Genomic DNA, 27157 nt, shown 5'->3' with positions numbered 1-27157 from the left:
AGTTAGCATGTCTTGCTGAACACTGATGCTGCTCCAGATAGGAGGGTGACTATTTTAGATTAGGCCAAATCCCACCCTCCTGTTGAGACACATTCCTGTTTGTTCTTAAGCTCCTCCCTGACTTCCCCTACTTACCCGGCCCGGGATCACAAGATTGTCAATGCCGATCAAATCTTTCTTGAGCTCATGCAGCTTCTGGAAGTTCTCCATCTTTATCATAGTACCATGGAGTGGGGCCACCATTTCCGTGATCTCTGCTAAGGCAGCTAATGAAATAAAACCGGAAATACAAATGAAGTGCTGAGGATCGAGCTGGCTGCTGGGTGCTTTCCTTCCCTCATCATGTTTGAGGAGAACACCCCTCATTCATTCATTCAATCATATTTATTGAGCACTTACTCTGTTCAGAGCACTGTACTAAGTGCTTGGAAAGTACAATTCGGCAACAGATAGAGACAATCCCTACCCAAAAACGGGCTCACAGTCTAGAAGGGGGAGACAGACAACAAAGCAAAACAAGTAGACAGGCATCAATAGCATCAAAATAAATAGAATTATAGATCTATACATATCATTAATAGAATAATAAATATGTACAAATATACACAAGTGTTGTGGGGATCACAGGACCCAGTCAGAATCTCCTTTTAGGGGACAGTGCAATTGCAAATCCTGAAAACGTTACCGCCATAAACGTCAAGTGATTGGTTGGGTCTGCTGCCATCTGTTGCTTGTCCACATTCCCCTTGGCCCAGGCACAGAGGAGCTGCTTGGCTTAATAGAAAGAGCCTGAGCACCAGAGGACCTGGCCCAGCTCCACCACTTGCCTGCTGTGTGACCCTGCAACTTCTTTATGCCTCATTTTTCTCATCTGTAAAATGGGGATTCAATACCTGTTCCTCCTCCCCCTTAGATTGTAAGCCCCATGTAGGACAAGGGCTGTGTCTGACCTGATTATCTTGCATCTACCCCGGTGCTTGTGTTACAAATACCACAACTATCATTATTATTGGTAATATGGGAAGGAGCTTGGCCTAACGGAAGGCGTCCGGGCCTGAGTGTCAGAGGACCTGGGTTCTCATCACGGCTCCACCACTTACCTGCTGCGTGTTCTTGGGCAAGTCATTTCAATCATCTGTGCTTCGGTTCCCTCATATGCGAAATAGGGATTCAATACATGTCCTTCTCCTTCTTAGTGGGACTTGATTTTCTTGTATCTACCCCAGAACTTGGAATATACTAAGTAATAATAATGTTGGTATTTGTTAAGCGCTTACTATGTGCCGAGCACTGTTCTAAGCGCTGGGGTAGACATAGGGGAATCGGGTTGTCCCACATGGGGCTCACAGTCTTAAGCCCCATTATACAGATGAGGGAACTGAGGCACAGAGAAGTTAAGTGACTCACCCACAGTCACACAGCCGACAAGTGGCAGAGCTGGGATTCGAACTCATGAGCCCTGACTCCAAAGCCCATGTCTTTCCACTGAGCCACGCTGCTTCTCCAGCGTGTATGTAGTATAGTGCATGGAATACAGTAAGTATTATATACCAAAATTATTACTGATGGAGCAAGATAATCCCTCCACAGTCATGTGCAATGCAACTGGCTGTCCCGGTGGCAGACCTCATGACAGTGATAAAGGAAAGAAACAGTAAACAGTGGGCACACTTCCTTTTCCCATCAGGCTTCCCGACAGGCAGGGAAACTTGGAGCACGATGGGGCAAATTCTTTGCAGTCATGAGGCAAGGAAGACTCAAAGGGCCTGGTCTCAGTCCAGGCATGTGTTGGGTGCTTTTTGTACAGAGGCTGGAGTGAGACCTAGAACTCCACTATCATTAAAATATGAACAAAATAAAGAACACATCCCTTACACACTAATGACTATGCTCTGGAAGCACAACCCCCCAAGAAGATCTGGTTAGGAATTGATTCTCCGAATCAATAAAGTGCTGTGAATTGACAAATATTCTTGAGAAAAATGGAGTTATTATCAATAATCACTGACATCATAATCATGCTATTTGCTAATGCCTTCCAATACATCAAGCACTATGGTAAGCTTTAGGGTAGATATTTGATCCTCAGATCAGACACAGTCCCTATCCCGTCCATCTGAGAGAACAGGTATTTAACCTCCCCATTTTGCAAATGAGGAAACTGAGGCACAGAAAGGGTACCTGACTTACCCAGTCACACAGCAGGCAAATGATGGATTAAGGCCCAGATAACTAGGCCCATCTCCTTCCATAAGGCCAGGCTACTTCTCTAACCTAGGTGGTCCCTGGCATAACTAAAGACTCCCAGAAGCATTACAGAGTTGAATGCTATAACCCTATTTTATTACCGAGGCTGACAGTCATGGGGACACAAAAAGATAGAATCAAAAACAACCAGCTGGTACTCTGACAGCCTAAAAGAGTGTAGTGCCAAGAAGACATCAAGATTCAGGCCAAACTGAAGGACCATGACGCAATGGTAGGGACTTCTTTTTCCTTCTCTGTGAGACCTGAACTCAGATCAGAGGTCACCCCAACTTCCAGGGTTATCCTCACAGCCGTGTTTATAAAATGGCAAGAGAAGACCACAAACAAGAAGATCTGCAATGCGGTCGATTCACCAACACTGAAGCAATGCTCCTCACAGTACAGCTTCCCAGGTGGGAGGCGTAAGGGGAATAGATGGAAATCGGAGCGCCGCAGATAAATGGAGGGGGTATAGTAAGTAAGAGTGCAATCAACCTCTCCCATTAGACTAGAAGCTCATGGAGGGCAGGGATGATGTCTTCTGTTTTTATCATATGCTCCCAAATGGAAATTGGATATCCAAAATAGAGTTGAAGTAGGTATATTAAGCAAGAGTGCAATCAAGCTCCCCCAAGCTCCTTCAAGAGCAGGGATGGCATCTTCTACTTTTATTATATGCTCCCAAGTGCTTAGTTGAGCATTCTGCACATAATAATAATAATGTTGGTATTTGTTAAGCACTTACTATGTGCAGAGCACTGTTCTATGCGCTGGGGTAGACACAAGGGAATCAGGTTGTCCCACGTGGGGCTCACAGTCTTAATCCCCATTTTACAGATGAGGTAACTGAGGCCCAGAGAAGTGAAGTGACTTGCCCACAGTCACACAGCTGACAAGTGGCGGAGCCAGGATTCGAACCCATGTGCTCAATAAATATTGGTGATGAGGATGATGATGAAAAAGATGGAAGAAATATAATAATTGTGGTATCTATTAGGAATCTTCCACATGTCATAGCATTGTGCTAAGCAGTGGTGTAGATACAGATAATCAGATAGGACACAGTCGTTCCTGTAGTATTAGTAGTAGTTGTCCCACATAAGGGCTCATAATATAAGCAGTGGGAGAGAAGATGGTACATTCCAAGCGCTTAGTACAATGCTCTGCATATAGTAAGAGCTCAATAAATACTATTGAATGAATATATCCCATTCTACAGATGACAGGGAGTTGCAGCTCAGCTCACACAGCCGGTCAATGCCTAAACTGATTATGAAACTGGGTCTCGAGTCCCAGGCCTGTGCTCTTAGCTCTAGGCCAGACTGCCTCCCCTATTTTAAAGAGCCAAACCTCAATGACATAGATGACATATGACACAGACTGCCTGTAGGACACTAAAACAATAGATACCAGCTTGGTAGGTGGCACATAAATATGGGGTGAATCTTTAATAGCAGACTCTTCAATTAGATTGGATTACCAAGAGCCAGAATTAAAAACAGCATCAAGGACTAGAAATAGCAAATACAAGAACAAGGCAAAGAACATCCTTCACATTTGCTCAGTAAGGACTGTTGTCTGAGCATCCATCTGTCTTTTCATCCACCCCCATATACATGGATAAAATAGCATCAATAGCAACTGAGTTTTCCAACTTTAAGGACGCCACACACACACACACACACACACACACTCTCTCTCTCTCTCTCTCTTTTCTGCTATAACATGTTTCCATTACACAGGCTATAACCTGTTAAAAGTACAAGGGGACATTCTTCTTACAACTCTAGTCACCACCAGTGGGAAAGGAAATTCACTGAAGAAACAGTTCAGCGCACTGCACGGTGTCGGTCAAGGTGTGAGATGATGCTACAGTTTTCAGCTACTGCCTTACTGCGCTGTAACCATAACTAAACTTTGTGTTTCTTTGTTGTTTGAGATTAAGTTCCTTGTGGGCAGTAATCATGTGACATTGTGCTGTACTCTCCCAAGGGCTTAATATCCAGTGGATGATCAATAGATACTATTACTACTATTCAATCGTACTCTTTTATTCATTCACTGTATTTATTGAGCACTTACATTGTGCAGCGGACTGAACTAAGACCTTGGGAAGAGTACAATATAACACTAAAGTCCTAAGATAACATGAGTGGCAAGGGAGTTCCAACCACACAAGCTTTCAGTCACTTGTTTCAAGGTAGAAGCCTATAGAAAACAAAGCAAACAGCAAACAGTTTTGCTATTCTATAAATCAATCAATGGTATTTATTGAAAGCTTACTATATGCAGAGCATTGTACTGAGCGCTTGGATGAGTACAATACCACAGAATTAGCAGACACGTTCCCTGCCCAAAATGAGTTTAGAGTCTAGAGGGGGAGAAAGATATTAATAAAAGTAATGTATATTACATAATTATACTATAATATACTGTATTTCCTTATCTGTAAATATACCTGCTCTCCCTCCCTCTTAGGACTGTAAGGTCTGGGTGGGGCAGAGTCTGACTCCAATCTGATGATCCTGATGAAGCCACAGGCTTCTCTGCACCTGGACTCTCTGGGCAGTATTGGTTGCTATGTGATCCTTAGGGCTGGAGAAGGACCCAAAAAGGACAATTAAATAATCAGGCCCAGATGAGGACAACCTGAAAAATATTAGTTCTGTTCAGACTGGAAAAAATCCAGGTTATGCAGGGACATGACTGTGGTGGAAAAAGCAAATAATGAAGTTTGTTTCCCAATTCCCACCACTCCAGAATGAGGAGTCACTGGCTCAAGGCTGAGCATGGTCCCCTCAAACAGAAACACGGCTTCATCCAGGAGGTGGTGAGCATATGCTTGTCATTATCTCCATCAAGTTATCTCCATCGACAAAAATAGTGATAGATTGCAGAAGGGTTTGGAAGAACCCAAGGGCAGGAGGTCCTTATGAGAAATACGCACATACACACACACACACACACACACAAACATCATTTTTTGAATCTGTCCTTTGGCTTCACGAACTTCCCAATGTCTCTGCTCCAAAACACTAACTCCTCTCCTGGTTACTACGAGCAGGCTGGCCTGCCTGCTGGCCCTGAGCCAGCTGCTTTCGCTTATTGTTTGACACTCGATCACTAGCACAGTGCTCTGCCACAGGAAGGACTCAATAAATACCATTGATTGATTGACTGACAGGTCTTTAAAAACCTTCTTTGTGCCTTCCCTGCCTGCGATGTCCAATTTCCGTTTGCCGCACAGCAAGGGTCTTTCTGGCAATAGACAGCAACGAGGTACTTCAAGTTTCAAGTCAGCTCTTTTACCTCTCTTTTCTAAATGGTGACTACAGTGGCATCTTGATGTTCTTTGCTAATTCTACCAAATATCAGGAAAGATGAGGAAGCTTTATGCAATAAGTTCATTCCTTGCTTGTAAAATTCTCCAGCAATGCCATCAGAGCCAAGGGCTTCACCATTTTTCATGGCTTTGACTGTTGAAAAGTTAACATAAAGGGCCTCCTGACCTTTACATTTCGGCTGGGAATCTATGCTGTTCAGAAAACTGTTGAAATGTTGTGGACATCGCTTTAAGATTCCCTGTTCTATCTGGAATCAGGACCATGCCATGGGGCCTCTGTGTTTTACACTGCTATGGCTGTTTTAAATTTTATATTAATGTCTGTCTCCCCCTCTGGACCGTAAGCTCCCTGTGGGCAAGGAATGTGTCTGTTATTGTTATTGTACTCTCCGAAGTGCTCAGTGCAGTGTTCTGCACACAGCACTCAATAAATATGACTGAATGAACGAATGAGCATTTATGGCCTAGACTTTATGGCCAAACTGAGTATCCTTCAAACTTCATTCACAATCAAATCCGCCTATCCGCTTGGCAATGGCAAGCAGCATTAAAACGGGCATCGCCCAAACCTGGCCCGCTCTGCCACTGGTCCTTCTGGGAGTAGCTATTTCAACTCACCTCTAGAGTCCCTGAAGTCAACGTGGTTTGGTGGGTAGTGTTTGCACAACCTCTCCATTATCTGCTTATAGTGCATAAGCCTGTGTAAAGGCCTAAGGAGGAAGGTGTTGAGGGGCAGGTAGCAGACTTTTTGCAGCTCGAAGTCTCTACAAAAGCTCTCCAGTTTACGAGAATTCTTGATCCCGTTCTCCAACTCCAGCAAAGCCTCATTGTGCTTCCATAGATGAATTGTCAGTTGCTGGAAGACAGAAACGTGCAGACAGATGTTCGCTTATGTGTGGAAGGACAGTCAAATTAAAATTGTACTTGTACTGATACCTCAATACCATGCTAATATCCTCCAAAGCTCTTTTTAATTTGCAGAGTTCTTTGAACTCACTGACTAAAAGGTGCTATCTCAAGTCAATGCAGTGTGGTGTTTTAAGCTTCTGCAAAATTTACACAGGGAAATATTTCACATTTTTGTGTCTGTTTCTCCCCTCTAGACTGCAAACTCTCTGAGGGCATGGATTGTGTTTCCTAACTCCAATACACTCTTCCAAGCACTCAGGACAATGCTTGGCACATTATATATCAGCAAATAAATACTACTGATAGCTTGGCAGGTAATATGCCTACCAACTCTGTTGTACTGTTCTCTCCCAAGCACTTAGTTCAGTGGTCTGCATACAGTAAGCAATCAGAACATATGATTGATTGATTAACTGATTGAAATATAACATAGAAGCTCCTCGAGAATGTGGGCTAGGCACTGGTTCTATGCTGGGTCCCTTAGCTAAGGTACTGGGGCATCAATGAATCAATGGTATTTATTGAGAGCTTATATGTGCAGAGCACTGTACTAAGCACTCTGCAGAGTAAAATATAACAGAATTAGTGGATATGATCCCTGCCCATAACGAGCAGCACTTAACAAATGTTTCAAAATAACCGCAGTGACATTAGCACCACTTACAGCTGTATATTATACTCACCTCATCAGCAAAACTCCCATTCAGTGAGACAATGTTCATCATAGGAACAGCCAAGAAATCGAGACTAACATCCCCCCAGTGGTTAGGAGGGATGGCTGGTTGTGCAGGTTTGGAAACTCAGTTTTCAGAACTCTGCCTCGAGCAGATTAGTCATCTCATATTATTCCCATTGTTTTTTAACAATAGTTCCAAAAAGTGCTGCCAGTGCCTCTTGGAACTCACTTTAATGAATTTCTATTTTGCTATACCAGGGATTTGCATTGTAAAAAGTCATGGGAATTGGTACAAGAGCTAAAATGTCACTCAAGCCGAAGGAGCTTATAAAACAACTCAAGTGCTCTGCACACAATAAATGCTCAATAAATATGATCCAATGAGCACCAAAACAAAAGGACTACAAGGTGCAGAGAGGAGCATCTTCAAGAGGGATTTTGACTCATAGAAGAAAGGAGATTTGCTACCAGTTGTGTGTCAACACTTTTGGGCAAGTCACTTCTCCAGTTAAGTGACTTACCCAAGGTCATGCAGCAGAGAAGTGGAGGAGCCAGGATTAGAACACCCTGTTATCTGATCTATAAAATGGGGATATGGACTGTGTCCAGCCTGATTATCTTCTATCTACCCCAGTGCTTAGTACAGTGACTACCATATAATAAGAGTTTAACAAATACCATTTAAATAATAAATTAATAAGCTCCTTAAGGCCAGGGAACTTGTCTACCAAGCCTATTGTACTCTCCCAAGTGTTTAGTACAGTGCTCTGCACAGAGTAAGGACTCAATAAATACCAATGACTGACTGAAACTTCTGACATACATGCAGGCATTTCTGATATCCCACCACCATCTGAATTGAGCTAATCTCGACCTTTTTCAAAAGGCTAGAAAAGTAATTGCTAAGAATTTATTTCTTTAAGGCAGGCAATGGCAAAAGGAAATGTTAGCAAAGGGGGGAATCATGTGTAGAACCTGAGGAAAACCACAGCTCCAAACTCATCCGAGGGACAGGTTTTCACCATTAGCTTCTGGGGCAGGCCAAAGAGCTCTGCACAGGGAGGAAATGCAGGGACAGGGAAGGTGAGCAGTGTGGTCTAGTGTAAAGACCACAGGGCCTGGGAGTTGGAGGACTTAGGTTCTAATCCTGGCTCCACCACTTTGTGTGTGCCTCAGTTTCCTCAACTGAGGAATATTAAATCCCTGTTCTCCCTCCCCCTTTTAGTGTGAGCCCTATGTGGATCAGGGACTGTGTCCAACCCGATTAACTTGTATTTACCCCAGCAGTTAGAACAGTTTTTGACACAAAGCAATAGTTTAACAAATATAATAATAATAAGAACAATAATAAAGGGAGAGGGTAGACAAACCTTCATACTCTGAATATTCTTCAGCATGACATCACCAATTCTTTGGTAATCTCCTTTGATATGATGCGCATTTGAGCGGCCTTCCCTGAAAGTAAGAATACAGGAAATGTGGTAAGCTTCATTCTTGTACATCACTACAATGGTGGTGAATCCCTCCTTGCCTAAACCCAAACACCAAGCTTTCACATCATTTTCTGAAAATCCGAGAAACCCATCCTTACTCTTCCTCCAAAACATGCACTGCCCAATTTGATATGAAATTCTACCTAACAATATTTATTAAATGATTGAATTGAACAGATTCACATAGGCCAAAACAACAGATTGTGGGGTCCAAACCAACTCAATGCTTTTAAAGAGACATTTTGTATTTCGGCTAAAATTGCAAAGAACTGTTTCCTGATCCGTGATGAAGAACAGTCGTCACTTTGGCCTAACAACACCTTTTTAAAATATGAGTTCTATTTTCAGCTCCCCCTAGAATTCCTCCAACCACAATAAATATCTCATGAATTGACAGTCCTTTTAGTGAGGCCCTGATCCCTGATCCTCTGTTCAGCATAGAGCTGTGAAATGTGCCAATGCAGTAGAAGTATGATATAGAAGCCAAGGCCACTGCCCTGAAAAGATCTTGACCTAAACTTAACCCAAAGTACAGTTAAGAGAGTTAAGTTAAGGGAGAGGGAATCGTGGAAATGATGGCTTAGTTGGGAAAGACCTCTTGGAAAAGAAGTGATTTTAACAGGGGTTTTAAGGTGTGGAGAATGGTGCTCTGTCAAATATGAAGCGGGTGGGCGTTTCAGACAGTTTTCTTCCGCCCATCCCCACAGCTCTTATTTACATGTCCTTGTATTTGTTTGCTTTCCTTACCTGTAATATATTTTAATTTTATGCCTATTCCATAAACTGTAGGCTCCTTGAGGGCACGAGTCATATCTACCAACTGTACTGCACTCTCCCAAATGTTTAATACAGTGCGCTGCACAGAGTAAAGAGTCAGTAAATATCACTAATTGGCTGAACACCAATTAGCCCTCCTATTCATCTGATTTACTCCAAACTCTCTCTTAAATCTGTCTCTACTCATGGCCCACATTTATCCATGATCTCCAAGCTTCTCCTTTTCTCTCCCATCCACCCACCCCAAATCTCCACTAAACCAAATGAAGATGCCCCTTCTCCTCCTCTTAGCCCACTCCAGAGATGAAGAAGCCTAGTGTGTCCCGACAGGTACCCTACTATAAATACATAGATTGCTCATGTTGTTCCTCCTGATGTCAAACTAGATGTAATAAATCATTCTCTATATGGCAGGCACATTATCCCACCCTTTCATCCAGAGACATCATTATAACGGATATTTGAAAAGGGATAAATTATAAGGAGCTTCTGGAGAGGGTTATCAAAGAGTTGCAAGATATTTTTGGGGCTGCTCAGCAGGGACAACATGCCCAACCAAATTCTCAGGCTCACTGCAACCAAATTGGGTGTGAGGAGGTTTGTAAAGAAATTTTATTTTGTAAAGATAGAATATGTCCCACTTAGTAGCCAGCCTGGATGGCTAGCCCTGCCTACTCTAACTGGAAAAATACAGAAGGCAACACAAGGATGCAAGGTTTGCCCCCAGTCAATGTAATGTTTAAGAACCCTCAAGCCACGAAGGGCAACTGCTCGCATTTTAGCAGAAGTGGTGCTGAGAAGCATCAACGGTTCCACAAATTGTATTTATTTAATCTTCAATTTATCAAGCGTTGCCGGCACATCGATGATGCCAGGGAGTCTTCTCAAGCTCAATTAAGCAAAACAAGGGCACTTTATAAGAGGACGAGAGAAGTCATGTTGGTCACAGGCAGGAGGTTAATCACACGAAATCGTAACTTAGCCTGGCCCACGTGTCTCAGGCAAATGCACCATAAGTCAGATGTGATTCATTCAGCTTGTTCCAATTTAGCATATTGAATAAACAATGAGGAAAAAGACACTGGAAGGCCAAAAACCCATTAAGTAATTAAATCTATCATGTGGAGAAGGATGAGGCAAGGCAAAACTTTTTCCTAAGCTTGAATGTGCTCTTTCCTCTCATCATCTGTTTTCAGACCATCAGTAACCCTGTCCTACTTTCAGAGCTTTAGAAGAAAGGCAGATGTTTGAAATCGCACCCAAAGAAAAACCACAGGTAATTTCCAGCTAATGACAGGACCAGCAACCATATCACTTCATATGAAAGACAACTCATCTCTCCTGATACCAGATGTTACTCAGTAAGTGCTTAGGAACATTTTTATGGAAATACTTAGCCAACAATTAATGTAGTTACGGAACCCCGTGATGGGAATACTGGTGATTATCAAAATTTATGGCCAATATTCTCCCCAGCATTTAAGAGGCATTACTTATGCATATCCTATTCTCTGCCTGAAACTTCATTTAAGGAAATGCTGCAGCAAATTGGAACCTCTCCTTAACTGCATTTCAACAAGGTGGTTCATTTGTTCATATTTATTGAGGGCTTACTAAGTGCAGAGTAATATGCTAAGCACTTGGGAAAGTATGATACAGTAAAAAAGAGAGACAATCTCCGCCCACAATGAGCTCACAGTAGGTTGTTTATTAGAAGACCATTTCCCTAGCCCTGAGCTCTGTTGAAAACTTGCAGATCATTTATCTACTACTACAACTAAGAATAATAATAATAATTGTGGGATTTCTTAAGTGCTTACTGTGTACCAAGCACTATACTAAGCACTGGGGTAGATATAAGATAATCAGGTCTCACATGGGGCTCACATTGTAGGAGGGAGAACAGGTACTGAATCTCCATTTTGCAGATGAGAGAATTGAGGCACACAGACTCCCAAGACGTGCTCTTTTCACGAGGCTATGCTGCTTCCCTAAAAGTTTTAGTGCAGGACTTTTCACTAAATGGACCAGGTATTTGCAGCACACAAAGCCCACTTTCTCTCCTTTTATTCTTCTCAAGACCCCCAGCGTCACTATAAGTGTGTACATGCACCCAGATATATGAACGGCTAAAAGTCCATTAAGTAATTAAATCTATCATGAGGAGAGGGATGGCAAAACAAAACTTTTTTCTAAGCTTGAAAATGCTCCTTCCCCTAATCATCTGGCTTTAAGCCATCAGTACCCTGTCTTACATTCAAAGCTGCATGTGTGTGTCTCTATATGCATACATCTCCTTCTCTATCAGTCCTTCAGTCTGTCTATAGACATAGAGACACACACATATAGAGGAACAGATAGAGAAGGAGAAAGAACATACCTCCTTTGGGTTAGAAGTTGACACAACTGATTTTCTTGGGGGTGAACAAAGGTTGTTTGACTTTGTGTGACTGACAATAACAATTTGTTTTAAATTGTGGTACTATTAAACACTACGTACCAAGCACTGTACTACATGCAATCTACATTACTTCCATTTAAAAACTGAAGAATAAAACATTGTAGTTTAACATGTATAAATTAGTTATTAAATGTGACCACACTTTTATACCGCTGACATCTGGGATCACAGAATCTGAGTTTTTTGAAGTCTGGACATAATCCAACTGCTGCCAACTCTGAATTCACACCTTAAGTGAGGTTTACCATTTCCCAGGTTTGAAGGATTTGCTCAGGTAGGATGATTGAGACTGGAACTAGTTAGGTATATTAAATGAAAGAGAACTTGAAGATTAATAAGGTCGTTTTGAGCAGGGAATGTGTCTGCATATTGTACTCTCCCAAGTGCTTAGAAAAGTGCTCTGCACATGGTAAGCACTCAATAAATACAACTGATGATGATGATGATGATGATAGTGCAAGCCACCAATGATAGCCAACAAATCAAGAGAACATGGAGTTGGACCAAAGATTTCAGATTATTCCAGAAGGCACAAAAAGTTCCTAGGCATCCTCACCAACAATTCACCATCAGTTGCTAGATAGTGAATGGATTGATGCTGTTCTAGAAGTAGGACCCCAAGAATCAATCAATGGTATTTATTGAGTGCCTACTGTGTATAGAGCACTCTACTAGGCTCTTGGAAAAGTACAGTACAAGAGAGTTGGTGAATGAACTCACTGTCTAGAGAATATGACAGAAATAGCTACTACACATTATTTTGGCACAAGGCTATGTTAACGTTAAACCAATTAATTCTAGCTGGTGGACCAGATGGTCTATTCTTGAATAAACATGAAAAAATCCGTTGTGTTTAATAGCATTACTATTTCCTTCAGCAGAAACATTCCAAGAACATTACAGATGGGGAAACCAAGTCACAGAGTGCTTAAATGATCTGCCCATGGTCAAAGCATCAATTTAGATTTCCAAGAGAATTTCTCTTAAAGATTAAAAGTTCACATTAGGTTCTGGAGGGGATTTAGAGAAATGCAACAAAATTGGTTAAATGATTGGACAGTTAGGGCCAAAGGGAAAGTTAAAAGAGTGGGGATTGTCTAGCTTGGAGGAGAGGAAGCAATGGGACTTTGAGGTGACCGAATAGCCATCTTCAAGTAAAGGGGGAGCAATGGGGACTAGTTGTTCGCCACATCTGCTGAGCTCAAACAAGAACTGGGGCTCGAATTAAAGCAGGAGAGATACCAATCGGATGAAGAGAAGAACTTTTTGATAAAATGAAAACCATAGACCCAGGGAGTTGTGGAATTTCCAGCTTTGGAGAAGTTTAAGGTAAAAACAGACCACACCATCTGTCGTGGACGGATTAGTCATCCAGCAGCCAGGAGGCAGGGAGCTGGACTGGGTGATCTCTCAAGGGTCCTCCCAGCTTTATTCTTCCAGTGTTCCAAGATTTAGTCTCCTTTCCTCTTTTTCCCAAGTTCCTCCGACCAGGGCTGGGCTGAGCTGGCAATGGCAAGGTAGGACAGTGTCAGCCATTCTCCTGGTGTGCTGCTTTGACAGGGCTGAGGCTACATCTGGGCATTTTAAGTGGTAGGAAAGCAGGGGTTTGCCTTCTGTCTCAGTCTTTTACCCCACCCTTTTAAGGAAGCAACCTGGTGAGAGCCTGGGGATCTTTATAATCTCACTGAAAAAGGCTGCATCCTGAGGTCAGAGGCACAGAAGCCCTATCTCCTCAGCTTGGAATAGCTCCGCTGCTGTGACTTGGGCCTCCCTGGACGGAGCCCAGGAGGTGAGGTTGGGCCAGAGAAGGTATCCGGGTATGGATCAGGGCCAAAACAGCAATTCTATTTCAAGCCATGGGGTTGTGGCTCTTGGCTTCCTCAGCACTTCCTCCCAGGAGCCTGAGGTGAGTCAGACAGCCAGCAAATACGCTCTTTGTTGCAATGTCAACGGTCACCCTGGGCCCCAGCTCACTGCCAACCCTGACTCCACCATCACGTTCCACAACCACCAGGAATAACTGGCCACTGATAATAACTATATTTTGAATTTGTACAGCTCCTTTGTTCTTGAAAAATTATTTCACATCAGTGATCTCATTTCATTTTCCCAACATCTCTGTGAGGTGGGGAGATGCAGGTTATTAGGTCATTGTGGGCAGGGAAAGGGTCTACCAACTCTGCTATATTATATTCTCCCAAGCATCTAGTTCAGTGCTCCGCACACAGTAAGCGCTCAATATGCATGATTGATCGATTTTATGGGTGAGGAAATGAAAGCTCAGAGAAGTGATTTACCTTACCTTGATAAAGTGAAAACCAAAGACCCAGGGATCAATCCATCATATGGCATCTGAGTGCTTACTGTGATCAGAACACTGTACTATGCGACTGGGAAAGGACAATATAACAGATTTGGTAGACATGTTCCCTGCCCACAAGGAGTTTACAGTCTAGAGTCACAGAGCTGGTGAGTGGCAAGGCTAAAACTCGAGCTGGCCTCTTTGACCTATGCTCTCTCCACCACCCCACACTGCCTCTTCCAAGCCCAGTGCGGAACAGCAGGATTCATTTCCTTTCTGGGGAAAGGAGGCACTGGAGAAAGTGTAGAATCTCACACTTGCTTGAAACTATTATCTGATCCTTCAACTCCATGTGGTATGCTTTAAAGAAAAAAAATACTTTCCTGCTGCTACCAGCTGCTTTATTTTGATCCCATTCCCTCCCACTGAACAAAGAGGAGGATTTATTTCAAAGAACCTGGCTGATTTCTCTGACTCTGTTACTGCTGAGGCCCTTGCTGTTTTCATCAAGGGTAAGGAAAATTAAAATCCATCAAGGTGAGAGAAAGACTGAGTTGAAGTTCCCCCATTTTCTTCATAACAATTGAGGCAACATCTCTATGTTTTCCTGCTGGTAGCATGCAGAGGAAAGAGAGGAGAGAAAACTCATTGTGGGCAGGGTACATGTCTGCTAACTGTTTTACTGTACTCTCCCAAGTGTTCTGTACAGTGCTCTGCATATAATAAGAGCTCAGTAAATACCACTGATTGACCGACTCATCGAGAGATTTTCTTCCCTTTCCCCTACCCGACTCTCCAAGGGAGAGGATGGGAAAGAGGGAGTTTTCGTGGTGACTGACTGACTGTGGCCTTCTGCAGCACTGGAAGCAGGCTCAGATCAATCAATTATATTTATTGAGTGCTTACTGTGTGCAGAGCACTGTACTAAGAGCTTGGGAGAGTACAATATAACAGAGTTTGGCTGATACGTTCCCTGCCCACAATGAGTTTACAGTCTAGAGGGCATTAATATAAATAACTGTATATTTGTAGAAATCTATATAAATAGATGGGTTGGGGGGAGGCAAGGGTAGAGAGGGAAATATTAAAAAAACAGTCTCATCAATCTCACTCTGGTTGTGGAGCTGCAGTTAATCCTAACCAGATTCTCAACAATCATGTGAAGCTGCTACCATGGCAACCCCAGTCTCTGCAGAGACACTCTGCTAGCACTGGCCTGGGAAACTTTCCCACCCGCTTTAGAAAGGGCTTCCAAAGATGTGGAAGAAAGACTGATTTTGACTCTGAAACCGGACTCACCCAAGATCGAAATGGAAAGGTCCGGTGATTTATGTTTTCTGGATATATGAAGGCTTGTGTGGTCAATCAGTCAATAGTATTTATCGAGGCCAATTTGAGGCCTGTGCGTCATTTGTGACACCAAATTCCTCCATCCACCAACTTGCAGAAGGAAGGATACCCAGATTTCTTAAACCAAACCTCATTGTGCTGCATCCAAAAACCTTTAAGCTCTCTTTGCAAATCTGAACTCTTGAGGGGACAAACCCAGGAGACCTCTGGAATAACACATCTAACTTCTGGTTTCAGGCCAAAAAGACACAAAGTACTACTCCTCAATAATTTCTCAGACTCTCCTGGAAAATTTAAGAAAAACTGATAACATGATTCCACAAAAGGTTCCAAGACATTCACAAAAGATTCAGAAAACAAGTTTTCTCATTTTCTTAAAATGGTGTGGCTTAGTGGATAATGCACGGGCCTGGAAGTGAAAGAACTGGGTTCTAATCATGGTGCCACTATTTGTCTGCTGTGTGACCCTGGGCAAGCAACTTTACTTCTCTGTGCTTCAGTTACTTCACCTGTAAAAAATGGGGATTAAGACTGTGAGCCCCACATGGGATATGGACTGTGCCCAACCTGAATAGCTTGTATCTAACTCCAGGGCTTAGTACAATGCCTAGCATGTAATAAGAACTTAATAAATACCATTAAAAAAAAGTTTCCCCAAATCAATTGGGAAGATAAAACATTTACAAATTGCACTTGTCAAAGGGAAAAGAGCGAAGCACTCTTTTCTTTGTAGAAGAGATTACACTTTGGAGAAGCTGTGCTTTTCCACCCCATATGTGTGTTCTCAGACCAACTAGAATGTTGTAATAATTAAAACGGGGCCTCTGACAGAAAATTCAACGTGTAAGGAGTTAAGGCTACTCAACTGAAACCGTATTAAAGGAAAAACAAGCATTCACACTGTAGTAACCTCTGCTGTTTTCCAAACCACAGTAAATCATTTTCTTTCTAAAATTCAGATGGTGGCCTGGAGAGGATCAACTACCAGTGCTTCTCAAGGGTAGGAGTATTCAGGCAGGGTGGCCTAATAATATCATGGTTGAATTTAAGTGCTTATTATGTGCCAAGCATTGTACTAAGCACTGGAGATGATGCAAGGTAATCATGTTGTGCCTAGTCATTGTACCACATGGGGCCCACAATCTTGGGGTGGAGAGGGAAGGGGGGAAACAATTATTTTATCTCCAATTTTGCAGGTAAAAACCTGAGACACAGAGAAGTTGTGACATGCCCAAAGTCACAGAGCAGCATTGGGATGGGGAATTAGGAAGCCCAGGTTCTAGTCCCAGCTATAACCTTGCTGTGTGACCTTGGAAATATGGAAAAAGCATGGGCCTGCGAGTCAGAAAACCTGGGTTCTAATCCCTATTCTGCCACTTGCCTGCTGTGTGACCTTGGGCGAGTTACTTAACTTCTCTCTACCTCAGTTTTCTCATCTGTTCTCCCTTCTGCTTAGCCTCTGAGTCCCACGTGGGATAGCGACTGTGTCTGACCTGATGATCTTGTATCTACTCCAGAGTGTAGTACAGTATTTCGCACAAAGTATGCGCTTAGCAAACACTACCTCCTCAGTCTTTCAACATGACACTACTGGGGTGAATTTTATCTAAAGAATTTATGTGACTTATTTCTTTATTATGGAGTAAAACAGTTCTGACTTTTGGCAAAACCATTTGAAGCATAAGAGCTTTCAACTGCCACTAAGACATCATTCTTCCCCTCACTACAGCACCTTGGATAATTTCAGTTTTCTTTTATGATTATCATCCATCATATTGTACCTCCTTCTGGTTATTCAAAGTTTCAAAATTGGTACCCACTGTGCACCCATCTCCGAGAACAATTCAGAGTTGCTCCCTCTAGACTGTAAGCTCATTACGGGCAGAGAACATGTTGGCCAATTCTGTTGTACTGAATTCTCCCAAGCACTTTGTACAGTGCTCTGCATATAGTAAGCGCTCATTACATACCAATGATTGACAGTGAGCTCATTGTGGGCAGGGAATGTGTCTGTTTATTATTATATTGTACACTCCCAAAAGCTTAGTACAGTGCTCTGCACACAGTAAACGCTCAATAAAGACTGAATGAAGGCAATTTGTGCAAACATATGGATCATATTAACCCATTAACTAGGATAACTGTACTGCACTTCGTGCTATATCCAACATGTCAATGCCTTCGAGTTTCTGAGAAGCTGCAACATGATAAAGATACTGCTCTTTATACTGTTGCTAGGCTATGAATTCAGAGAGCTTGCAATTCTCAGTAAATGAAAACCAGCTCCAGCTGACTCCAAATTCCCCTAGCGGGATTTGCCAATCCTTTCAGGGCTGGAGTTTAGGAATTACGGCACAATGCCAAAGGTTGCACAGGGTTCGCTCTTCAAATTACACAGCAGCGGATGGAACCCCGGCCGTTTCTGACCTTACCCAAAGAAAACGGAAACCCAGCTTCCCATGACCTCCGTGCTTCACAGTAGCTAGCAAACCTGTTCTCTTGCTTTTGGAGAAATAGGATTAGCTGGCTTTGTGCCGTGGGAGCCAAGCTTGAGGGGCCTTTTTGATGCTCTTATCCTCCTCCCACGTTTATTTGCTTGGGAGTCAGATGTATCTGGATATAGACAGGTGTGTTTATTTGAACTGAGATTCATAGCAAGCAACAGTATTTACTTCCTGGTGAGTGTTCCGCCCATTTATCTTGCTTTGCGGAATTAAGTTTCAGTATGGGACAGAGAGCCTTGGACTCCCTTGGCCAGATTCCCCAAAGACAGAAGCATAGAAAAATAGCAAATAGCAAAATAGCAAATAGCAAATAGGACTACCCCTAATTTTCATAATTGATCACTGACCTCGAAAAAGAGTGTGCTCTGCACACAGTAAGTACTCAATAAATACAACTGAATGAAAGGTGTGGACAATGGCAGCTCAGTGGATTCACCTGAGGTAAACCACCTAGGAGGTCATAACCTGATATGGCAGGGGCGAAAATCAATTTGGTGGTGTCATCTGAATAAGACTGCATTATATCCCCATGACCAGAGTTTCTCGCTGCAAACCAGAGAAGCCTGAGGCTAGAGTACAAGTTGGAGTTGGGGGGATGCTAAAGGCCATAATCAAGCAAACACTCACAGGATTGAGTCATTCACCTTTTTCCTGATGGAAAGCCAGTGTTTTCACAACACCCACCCTCTCTGTAGTGCTCTTGCCTTCCCCACTTTTATGAAGGCTATACTGATATTTTCAATTCTGGAAAAAAACCAAAACACTATCTAGGAGACTTCTTTTCCTTTCACATTAAATAAAGTTGATGTTCTGCAATGTGTATTCCTCAGTCCTCCAGCTGCAAACTATTTCTCCTCTGACCTAATTTGCACAGTGCCCCACTACCACAGATCCGGTGACTCAGAACAGCTTCCTGAAGAAAACCAGGCCAATTTCATACCTACACATCCTTACGGAAGTCATGAGAACTCATTTGCCATTGAAGTGAGATCAGTGAGATCAGGTTTCTTGCATAATGAGTGGCTTTTTTTTTTTTTTTAACCAAAAAGCTCCTTTTCCTAGTCATTTCCCTTTAACTTATGTATTTAATTCCCTATAAGCCTTGCCCAAAGTAAGGCTGAGCAAACATACTAAATAATAGCAATCTTCAATGGATGCATCTTCACCCAAAAGTCAACCCTTTGAAGGTCTGTAAGCAATTTATTTTTCCACTCCAGTAGGTATTTTAAGTTGTAATGGCTTGAATCACAGATAATAGTCAAGTTGGCAGGTCAGGACCTCCAGGGCATGCAAAGAAGCCCTTTAATGTTCTGACATCTCCCTCCTGACTCATGGTGAATTTGAATACTGTAGATGGGAAAAATATTTGCACCCGTGTATAGGTAGACAGATCGATGTCTTTCATTTTCAAGCACATAGTACAGTGCTCTGTACAATACTCTTAAAAAAAAACAAAGTAAACAGTAAATTCGTTTGAGTGATTCAGATGTTGCTCCTAGTAAGGGACAGTCTATCCACAGGAGGTGAGACAGGGTTGTATTGAGAGAATGGTGGTGTATAAATCATATTTTATAATGTGCCTACCAACTCAGTTATACTGTACTCTTCCAAGTACTTAGTACAGTGTTATGCACACAGTAAGCCCTCAATAAGGGAAGCAACATGGCCTAGTAGATAGAGCATGGGCCTGGGAATCAGAAGGACTTGGGTTTTAATCCCAGCTCCACAACTTGTCTACCCTGTGACCTTGGGCAAGTCACTTCACTTCTCTATACCTCAGTTACCTCATTTGTAAAATAGGGATTAAGACTGTGAGCTCCATGTGGAAGTCACTTCACTTCTCTATACCTCAGTTATCTCATTTGTAAACTGGGGATTAAGACTTTGAGCCCCATGTGGAACATGGACTGTGTCCAACCTGATTATCGTCTATCTACCCCAACACTTAGAGTAGTGCTTGACATATAATAAGCATTTAACAAATACATGGGTTCGAATCCCATCTCCGCCACCTGTCCAGTGTGTGACTGTGGACAAGTCACTTCACTTCTCTGTGCCTCAATTCCCTCATCTGTAAAATGGGGAAGAAGACTGTGAGGCTCACATGGGACAACTTGATTACCATGTATCTCCCCCAGAGCTTAGAACAGTGCTCTGCACATAGTAAGCGCTTAACAAATACCAACATTATTATTATTATTAATAAGGATGATTGATTGACATTCCCTTCTAGGTTGTAAGCTTGTTGTGGACTGGAACCATATCTATCCACTCTGATGTACTCTACTCTCCTAAGCATTCAGTACAGTATGAAGTAAGCACTCCATAAATATCATTGATTGATTGTAAAGACTGACAGGTGGCTGACACTCACTTTTGCAGTGTTTGCACATTTTGCATCCCAACATTGAAGATCACCCAGTGCACTCCTCTGAGGAGCCGGGTTGGAATCTGGTGATGCAAGCAAGGTTTAAGCCAGATTTGCAGGCCCTTTTCCCATTTGGGGTGAGCAGTATGTCCCTACGTGGGTGCATGTTACTGACCACCACTGTTGCCTGGGAATTTTCCAAGTAGCAAAAGCTAATCCAGCTTCACCTGGTTCGTTTCTGGGGATTTAAATACAATTTTTAATATTTTTAAATACAGTTTTTTTTTAAAAAATACCTAAGACATTTGCTGTTAGCCACCTTCATTCCCTCAACTATGTTTGTATCTTCCTGTGATCTGTCTTACTGTCACTCACCACATATGGGGAACCTAAAGCTCAAACATGGTACAAAACTCACCGATCCAGCAAGAGAGAGAAAAATCCAATCATGTCCTTACCACAAGGCAAGTCTCTGCTCTATTTCCTTGAGAAAATTGGTGTGAAACTTGTGCAAGGGTTCAAAGTTGGAGAAGATGAGATTTTTCAGGGTTTCGGGCATGGAGTCATCTTTGCTTACTGTGCTCTGAAACCACTAGGGATAAAAATAGAACAAAAGAAGACAAGTTCAAGAGCAAAGACTGCTGAAGGACATTTACACTTCTCCAGAGCTAATTCAGCAATTAAATGCAATTATGGGAGGAAGTTCTTGGGAGTTTGCCGTGAGAAATGTTTTGGATGTCTGAACCAATGGGACACACTAAAGGGAAGAGAAGCAATAGGCTTAGTGGATGGAGTATGGGCCTGAGGGCCAGAGGACCTGGGTTCTAATCCTGGTGCCACCACCTGTCTGCTTTGTGACCTTGGGTAAATTACTTAACTTCTCTGTGCTTCAGTTATCTCACCTGTAAAAAACTGGGATTAAGACTGTGAGCCCCGTGTGGGACATGGACTGTGTCCAACCTGATTAGCTTGTATCTATCCCAGAGTTCAGTACAGTGCCTGTCACATAGTAAATACCATAAAAAAAGAAGCACACTTTCTCTACTTACAAATATTTATTAGACACTTTATGTGCCAAGCAGTGTACTAAGCACTGGGATAATATACACGATGATCAATTTTAAAAAGTTAGTTGATTTGCAGGACTGACAATACTGCAAGAGAATTCCAAGAGCATGTAGCTTTTCTTACAAAACAACTAGTGGAGTTTGATTCACCACCAATTTCCTTTCAGCCCTTGATAAAGATTCTAGATGTTCCAAATCATATTCTCTTCCTCATTCCTTTACTTCTGCCCTTGTGGATCTCACAACTCTTCATCTCTGTTTGTTATTTTAAACAAAGACAAAATAAGATGGGGCTTGAAATTTATAGCTCTGAAAGCTTTGAAACCCATAGCACTTATGTACATATCTATAATTTAATGTAATTATTTTTATTAATGTCTGTCTCAAATTCTAGATTGTAAGCTCAATGTGGGCAGGGAATGGGTCTACCAACCTATACTGTATTCTCCCAAGCTCTTAGTACAGTATTCTGCACACAGTAAGCATTCAATAAAGCAACGCTGTCTAATAGATAGAGCATGGGCCTGGGAGTCAGAGATGTGGGTTCTAATCCCAGTTTTGCCATTCATCTATTGTGTGACCTTGGGAGAGTCACTTCACTTCTCTGTGCCTCAGTTACCTCATCTGTAAAATGGGAATTACGACTGTGAGCCCTATGTGGGACAGGGACTGTGACCAATCTGATTAGGTTATATCTACCCCAGTGTTTAGAATAGAGGCTGGCACTTGGTAAGCACTTTAAAAATACCATAAAAACCTGATTAATTGGTTGACTGAGATGGACAAGCTGGTGGATAAAGCTGATCCCCAGACTACAGGTCTACTTGGCTCTCACTCCATGTGGCACAACACTTCATGTTTATAATTCAAAAATCAATGAATCTTAATTTTAAAAAATGAGGTAATCTATGATGTAGGCTAGTTGCTTTTTTAACCAGAGAGCTCCCAGTGCTGACACTATTTGACAGCAAACACTATCATAGTTTCCACCTTGATAAACCCAACTTAGAGGGCTTCCCAAGGTCTATCTTGAACTCATGATGCTCTCTGGTAGCAAAGTTTTACTGAGCTTCTCTTTCAACCCTGGTCTCCCAAGAGAGGAAAAAAAGCACTATCTTTTGACAATTATCAAAATACGAAGTATTCTGAATCCTTGCACAACAGAAAGAAAATGTTTAATTCATGCTCTATCACCGCAGCTCTTTCTTGCTTCTCCTGCATTTTAAATGGCAATTGCTAAAATTATTTCAGCGGGTGCATTTCAAATTAAGTACACTATTCGTCTCAGGCCTCTGCTTCCAGGGTACAAATCCTTTTCTTCTGTATTTAAATGAGGGAGGGGTCTTTGGCACTGCACTCAAAGGGTAAAATGTTTCTGAAAATGCAATTACTCCAATAAAGCATAAACATTCAGTAGTTCAAGTAAAACTACCTACTATCAGTTGACAGTAAAGCCAACTCACCGATGTGATGACCTCAAGATCCTTCAGATAGGTTCGCTCAGTTGTGGATACTTCTTTAGCAATGAAATATGCTTTGTCAGTTGGAAACCGCTGTAAAATGCAAATACCAGAAGTAATGTCCTTTTAAATGAGGTGAGGTCTTCAAAGAAAACCCATAAATGAAAATCATTCCCACAAACAAATATGCTTTGTTTTATTGGCAGGTAAGAGATGAATGAAAGAAAAAGTAGGTTGGCCCAGGGAGAAATGTTATCTTCTATCCACCTTGGATCATTTCCCCTCTCCCCTCAAGAAGCAGTGTAACCTAGTGGAGAGAGCATGGGCCTCAGGGGTCAGATGACCTGCATTCAATCCTGGCTTTGCCACTTGCCTGCTGCGTGACCTTGGGCAACTTCTCCATGCCTCAGTTTTATCATCTGTAAAATTTGGATTCAGTACCTGTTCTCCCTCCTCTTTAGAATGTAAATCCCATGTGGGGCAGGGACTGGGTCTGACCTGGTTATCTTGTATCTATGTTAGCACTTAATACAATGTTTGGCCTGTAGTAAGAACTAAACAAATAGCACAAATGTTATTATTACCATTAAATAATTACCATCCAAAAACCATTACTGAGCAACTGAGCACTATTCTAGACAATGGAATATTTTTAAAAAAAATGGTTCCTACAATAAACTCCTTGTGGGCAGAGATTGTGTCTACTCTAATCCATCAATCTAGCCTGTTATACTCTCCTTCCCGCTTAATCCAGTTCTCTACCACGGTAAGAACTCAATACATACCACTGATTGCTTAGAGGAGGAAAAGGAGGAGAAAAGAAGGGGGTGAAAGGATGGAAGAGGAGGAGAGGAGGAGGCAAGGAAAAGAAGCAAGAAGGAGAAAGGAAGAAAGGAAAAAGGAAAAAGGGAAAAAGAGAAAAAAAAAAGAAAAGGAAAGAAAGAAAAAAGGAAAAGAAAAGAAAGAACAATTGAGGATACCTTTCTCTTGACCTCTTCCTCATCGTCAGTCCTGGTGGAGGCCTGGTCATTGAGCAGTGGGCTGACTAATGGTGATGGCTGCTTAGCGTCGGGGCTGAGGTTTGGGGAGAGTGTCGTGTTTGCAGCGGTGTGTCCTCCCTGAGAGTTGATTGAGAGTTCTGAGAGATGAGGACTACCAGTCAGGGAGCCTGTTTTTTGTGTTTTTTTTTTAAAAAAAAAAACAAAACAAAACAACAACAACAAAAAAGAGTAATTCCTACTGGGCCTACTTCCTTCATGCAATTTAAAATTCTTTAACCTTTTTAATTTTGCTATTAATGCGGCAAACTTTAGCTCCCTCCAGTCCTTAATCAGGTCAGCTGAGTTTCGGATGCTTCTGTAGCTGAAGACAGTACAGTGAAAATAAGGGACATCCGCTGAGTTTTAAAGGTGAAAGAAATGAAGGCAAATGGAATAAAAGGTAGTTTACTAAATGGAATCTCTACTCTAAGATTTATAGATACAAGGACTATGCACAAAACGATAATAAAATCTGCTCTCTTGGGGACAGTATACCCTCCAGAAACCCAGGCCCTACTTCCCAGGAGTTGCAGACATTATTACAACTACCGATATCACTCACAGATAGCTAAAATAATGACGTACGATGGCATACTCTACTACGTAACATTAAGCCATGGCTAACACAGAACATAAAATTTACTAATCACCCAACTCTACAACACACTAGAAGCAGGTAAAGTATACTAGGTAGCACTTACTTCATGCTCTTTTCACTGTCAAAGATGTTAGTATCGTGTATATATATGAGGGTCTCATTGAAAAGGTGCACAGCAGAAAACTTTAGATTACCATTTCAAAACTTCACTTCACTGTCTAAATGAGGCAAAAATGGACAGTAGTTCATTTCTCTCAGGGGAAATTTGCTAAGTAAAAGAATGCTAAAACTACTCTGTTGCCACTTGGAAGTCAACCAGATTGCGAAGTACAAATGAATTAGCCTGCCAAAATACCCAACATTTCCTCCAGTAAATATATTACTCACATATTGAAACTACTTTGGGTGAATCCAAATTAAGTTCCCATCCCCCTGGATTTTGTGTTCACATCTTAAAAATGAGTATTCATTGTGACTATCAATTTGATGGACCAAGTAAAATATGTACATAATCCTCCTTCATATTAGGAGACCACTGATAAAATTTAAAATAATTAACAAGACAAAATACCTAGTCTATTGTCTGCCCAGTACACAACCAATGTTTGCCTGGACATAACTGCATGAGCACACCAAATATAACACTTGACAATTGTAACTTGTTTCCCCTAACTGTCCCAATTTTATAGGCTTTCAATTTTTTATCCTACTCCCTGGATTAGTTAACATTCACTTCCCTGAAAAAACAAAATATGAATACAACAGTATTCATAGCTATCCCGCACCCTCTTTGAAATGCCAAAAGGACATTTTCCTGAAACAAAAATCGGGCATTACTTTAGTGCGCATAGGAATATTTAATCACAGTTCTTTAACATATTACCAAACTCAGAAAACCCAAGAGAAAAGCCATAGCTTAGATCACAAATGTCAATTTTATTGACACTAGAACACAACTGAATACAGCGATTTTCAAAAGTACTGAAACTGATCATTGAGAAATAGTGAATCAAACCAAATTGTAGTTTACTTTGAAGGTACTCCCTGTTCTTTGTAAACCACATAAGAAAAAGGTGATCCTTATCAATTGGATTAAAAAGGAGATTCTGGCACTTTGCCTGTCACATGACAGGGATTAGACTATTTGCATACTTGCAGGAGGCATTCTGGGGTTACCTTCTCCCTCTCCACAAGAATGGGATTTTCCTACAGCCCCTTCTCTGCCAGAGAAGACATCAGAAGAACATAATGCAAGTGACTGAATTTTAAACTATGTGGTTGAAGTAATTGAGAAGCCATAACATATTAAGATGTGTAATTGTGACTGGCTCTCAAGTTGTTCCCTTGAGGGTTGTGACGGGCAAGACATCAGGGAAAGATTTAGAGCCAAAGAAAATAAAGGGAGTCTGTGGAGAGAGAAATAGCAGGAACTGGAGAGAGCACAAGAGATAAAATGACTGATAATATTTGGAGGGACAAAATTAATGATGACTAGATTTCAACACAGGCTCAACAACCACAATAATTCGTGTTAAGAATTCATTTAAGTTCCAACTAAAACACAGGTTTTGTAAACTGGGAAAGTCCACTAAGCTGGACAGCATCTGAATTTTTAAGTGTTCTTGTCTGTCCGTCTCCCCCGATTAGACTGTAAGCCCGTCAAACGGCAGGGACTGTCTCTATCTGTTGCCGACTTGTTCATCCCAAGCGCTTAGTACAGTGCTCTGCACATAGTAAGCGCTCAATAAATACTATTGAATGAATGAAAGTCAATTTCATCTGGTAAAGAGAAGAAATTTACAGCCCCAATTAAGATACTACAAATAGGTAATGGGGAAACAAAAAGCACACATTACAATTTTAATGGTCGATATGGGCAAAATTCAGCATTTTATCACTTGAGAGATCAGTAGTTTAGTATTCCATACTAGCTCAGTGGGAAAGACTGAGAAGCGCTTAAAACAGCTGAAATAGTGCAGATTGCAATGCCTATGGACTTTCAGAGCAATCAAGTGTATCTGGATCTGTTGGTTAATGAGTAAAACCAAGTGTCTCCAAAATTAACAGAGAAAAGGCCTCTCCACAGAGACTATGATACAAAATTATATGTCTGGTGCCCATCTTAGAGGGGAAAAAATAGTCCAATAGAAATATGACTGGGTTCATCCATTTAGCCAATAAAAACTCTTCTTTGACTTGGAGAAGTAAGTTAGTATGTAGAATACAAGTTAGTATGACCAATCCAGGTCCTTTGTTTATGCTCTGTCTTCTGGAAAAAACAGTGAGCATGACAACAAAAACACTGGACTTGAGGCCTCTTAAAAAGTCCCTGAATCATTAGCATGTTACTGTACGATACAGGTTGGGCAGTGAATGCAATTTTCACCTAAATCACCCCTATTTAAAGGATAATTTACTTGTTAAGGAAAATGAATCCCTTAATTTCCACCCAGTGAGTCACTGGATGTGTATGCTCAGACCCCCAAATTTATACAGTCTGTTTATATCTGCTCAGAAGCCTCAGTCTGAAGAGGACATAAGAAAAGTCACATCTTGTTGTTC

General features: G+C 41.7%; 1 protein-coding gene across 3 annotated transcripts in view; it reads right to left on the bottom strand.

Moving 5' to 3' along the window:
* Positions 1 to 27157, bottom strand: part of FARP1 (FERM, ARH/RhoGEF and pleckstrin domain protein 1) — a 240275-nt gene that overhangs the window by 15094 nt on the left and 198024 nt on the right. For 2 of the 3 annotated variants that reach the window (XM_029073298.2, XM_029073299.2), the window contains exons 14-19: positions 23938 to 24125; positions 22961 to 23050; positions 20889 to 21022; positions 8546 to 8630; positions 6209 to 6446; positions 136 to 266 (exon numbers count right to left, since the gene is read on the bottom strand). In XM_029073298.2, coding sequence (XP_028929131.1) covers positions 136 to 266; positions 6209 to 6446; positions 8546 to 8630; positions 20889 to 21022; positions 22961 to 23050; positions 23938 to 24125 — 866 coding nt within the window. The remainder of the gene's footprint in view (positions 1 to 135; positions 267 to 6208; positions 6447 to 8545; positions 8631 to 20888; positions 21023 to 22960; positions 23051 to 23937; positions 24126 to 27157) is intronic. The other variant, XM_029073300.2, reaches the window with a different exon arrangement.

This window comes from Ornithorhynchus anatinus, chromosome 10, assembly GCF_004115215.2.
Source record: "Ornithorhynchus anatinus isolate Pmale09 chromosome 10, mOrnAna1.pri.v4, whole genome shotgun sequence".
Lineage (NCBI taxonomy): Eukaryota > Metazoa > Chordata > Mammalia > Monotremata > Ornithorhynchidae > Ornithorhynchus > Ornithorhynchus anatinus.
The sequence above is the reverse complement of the archived record's forward strand: the minus strand, read 5'-3'. Positions and strand labels throughout refer to the sequence as shown.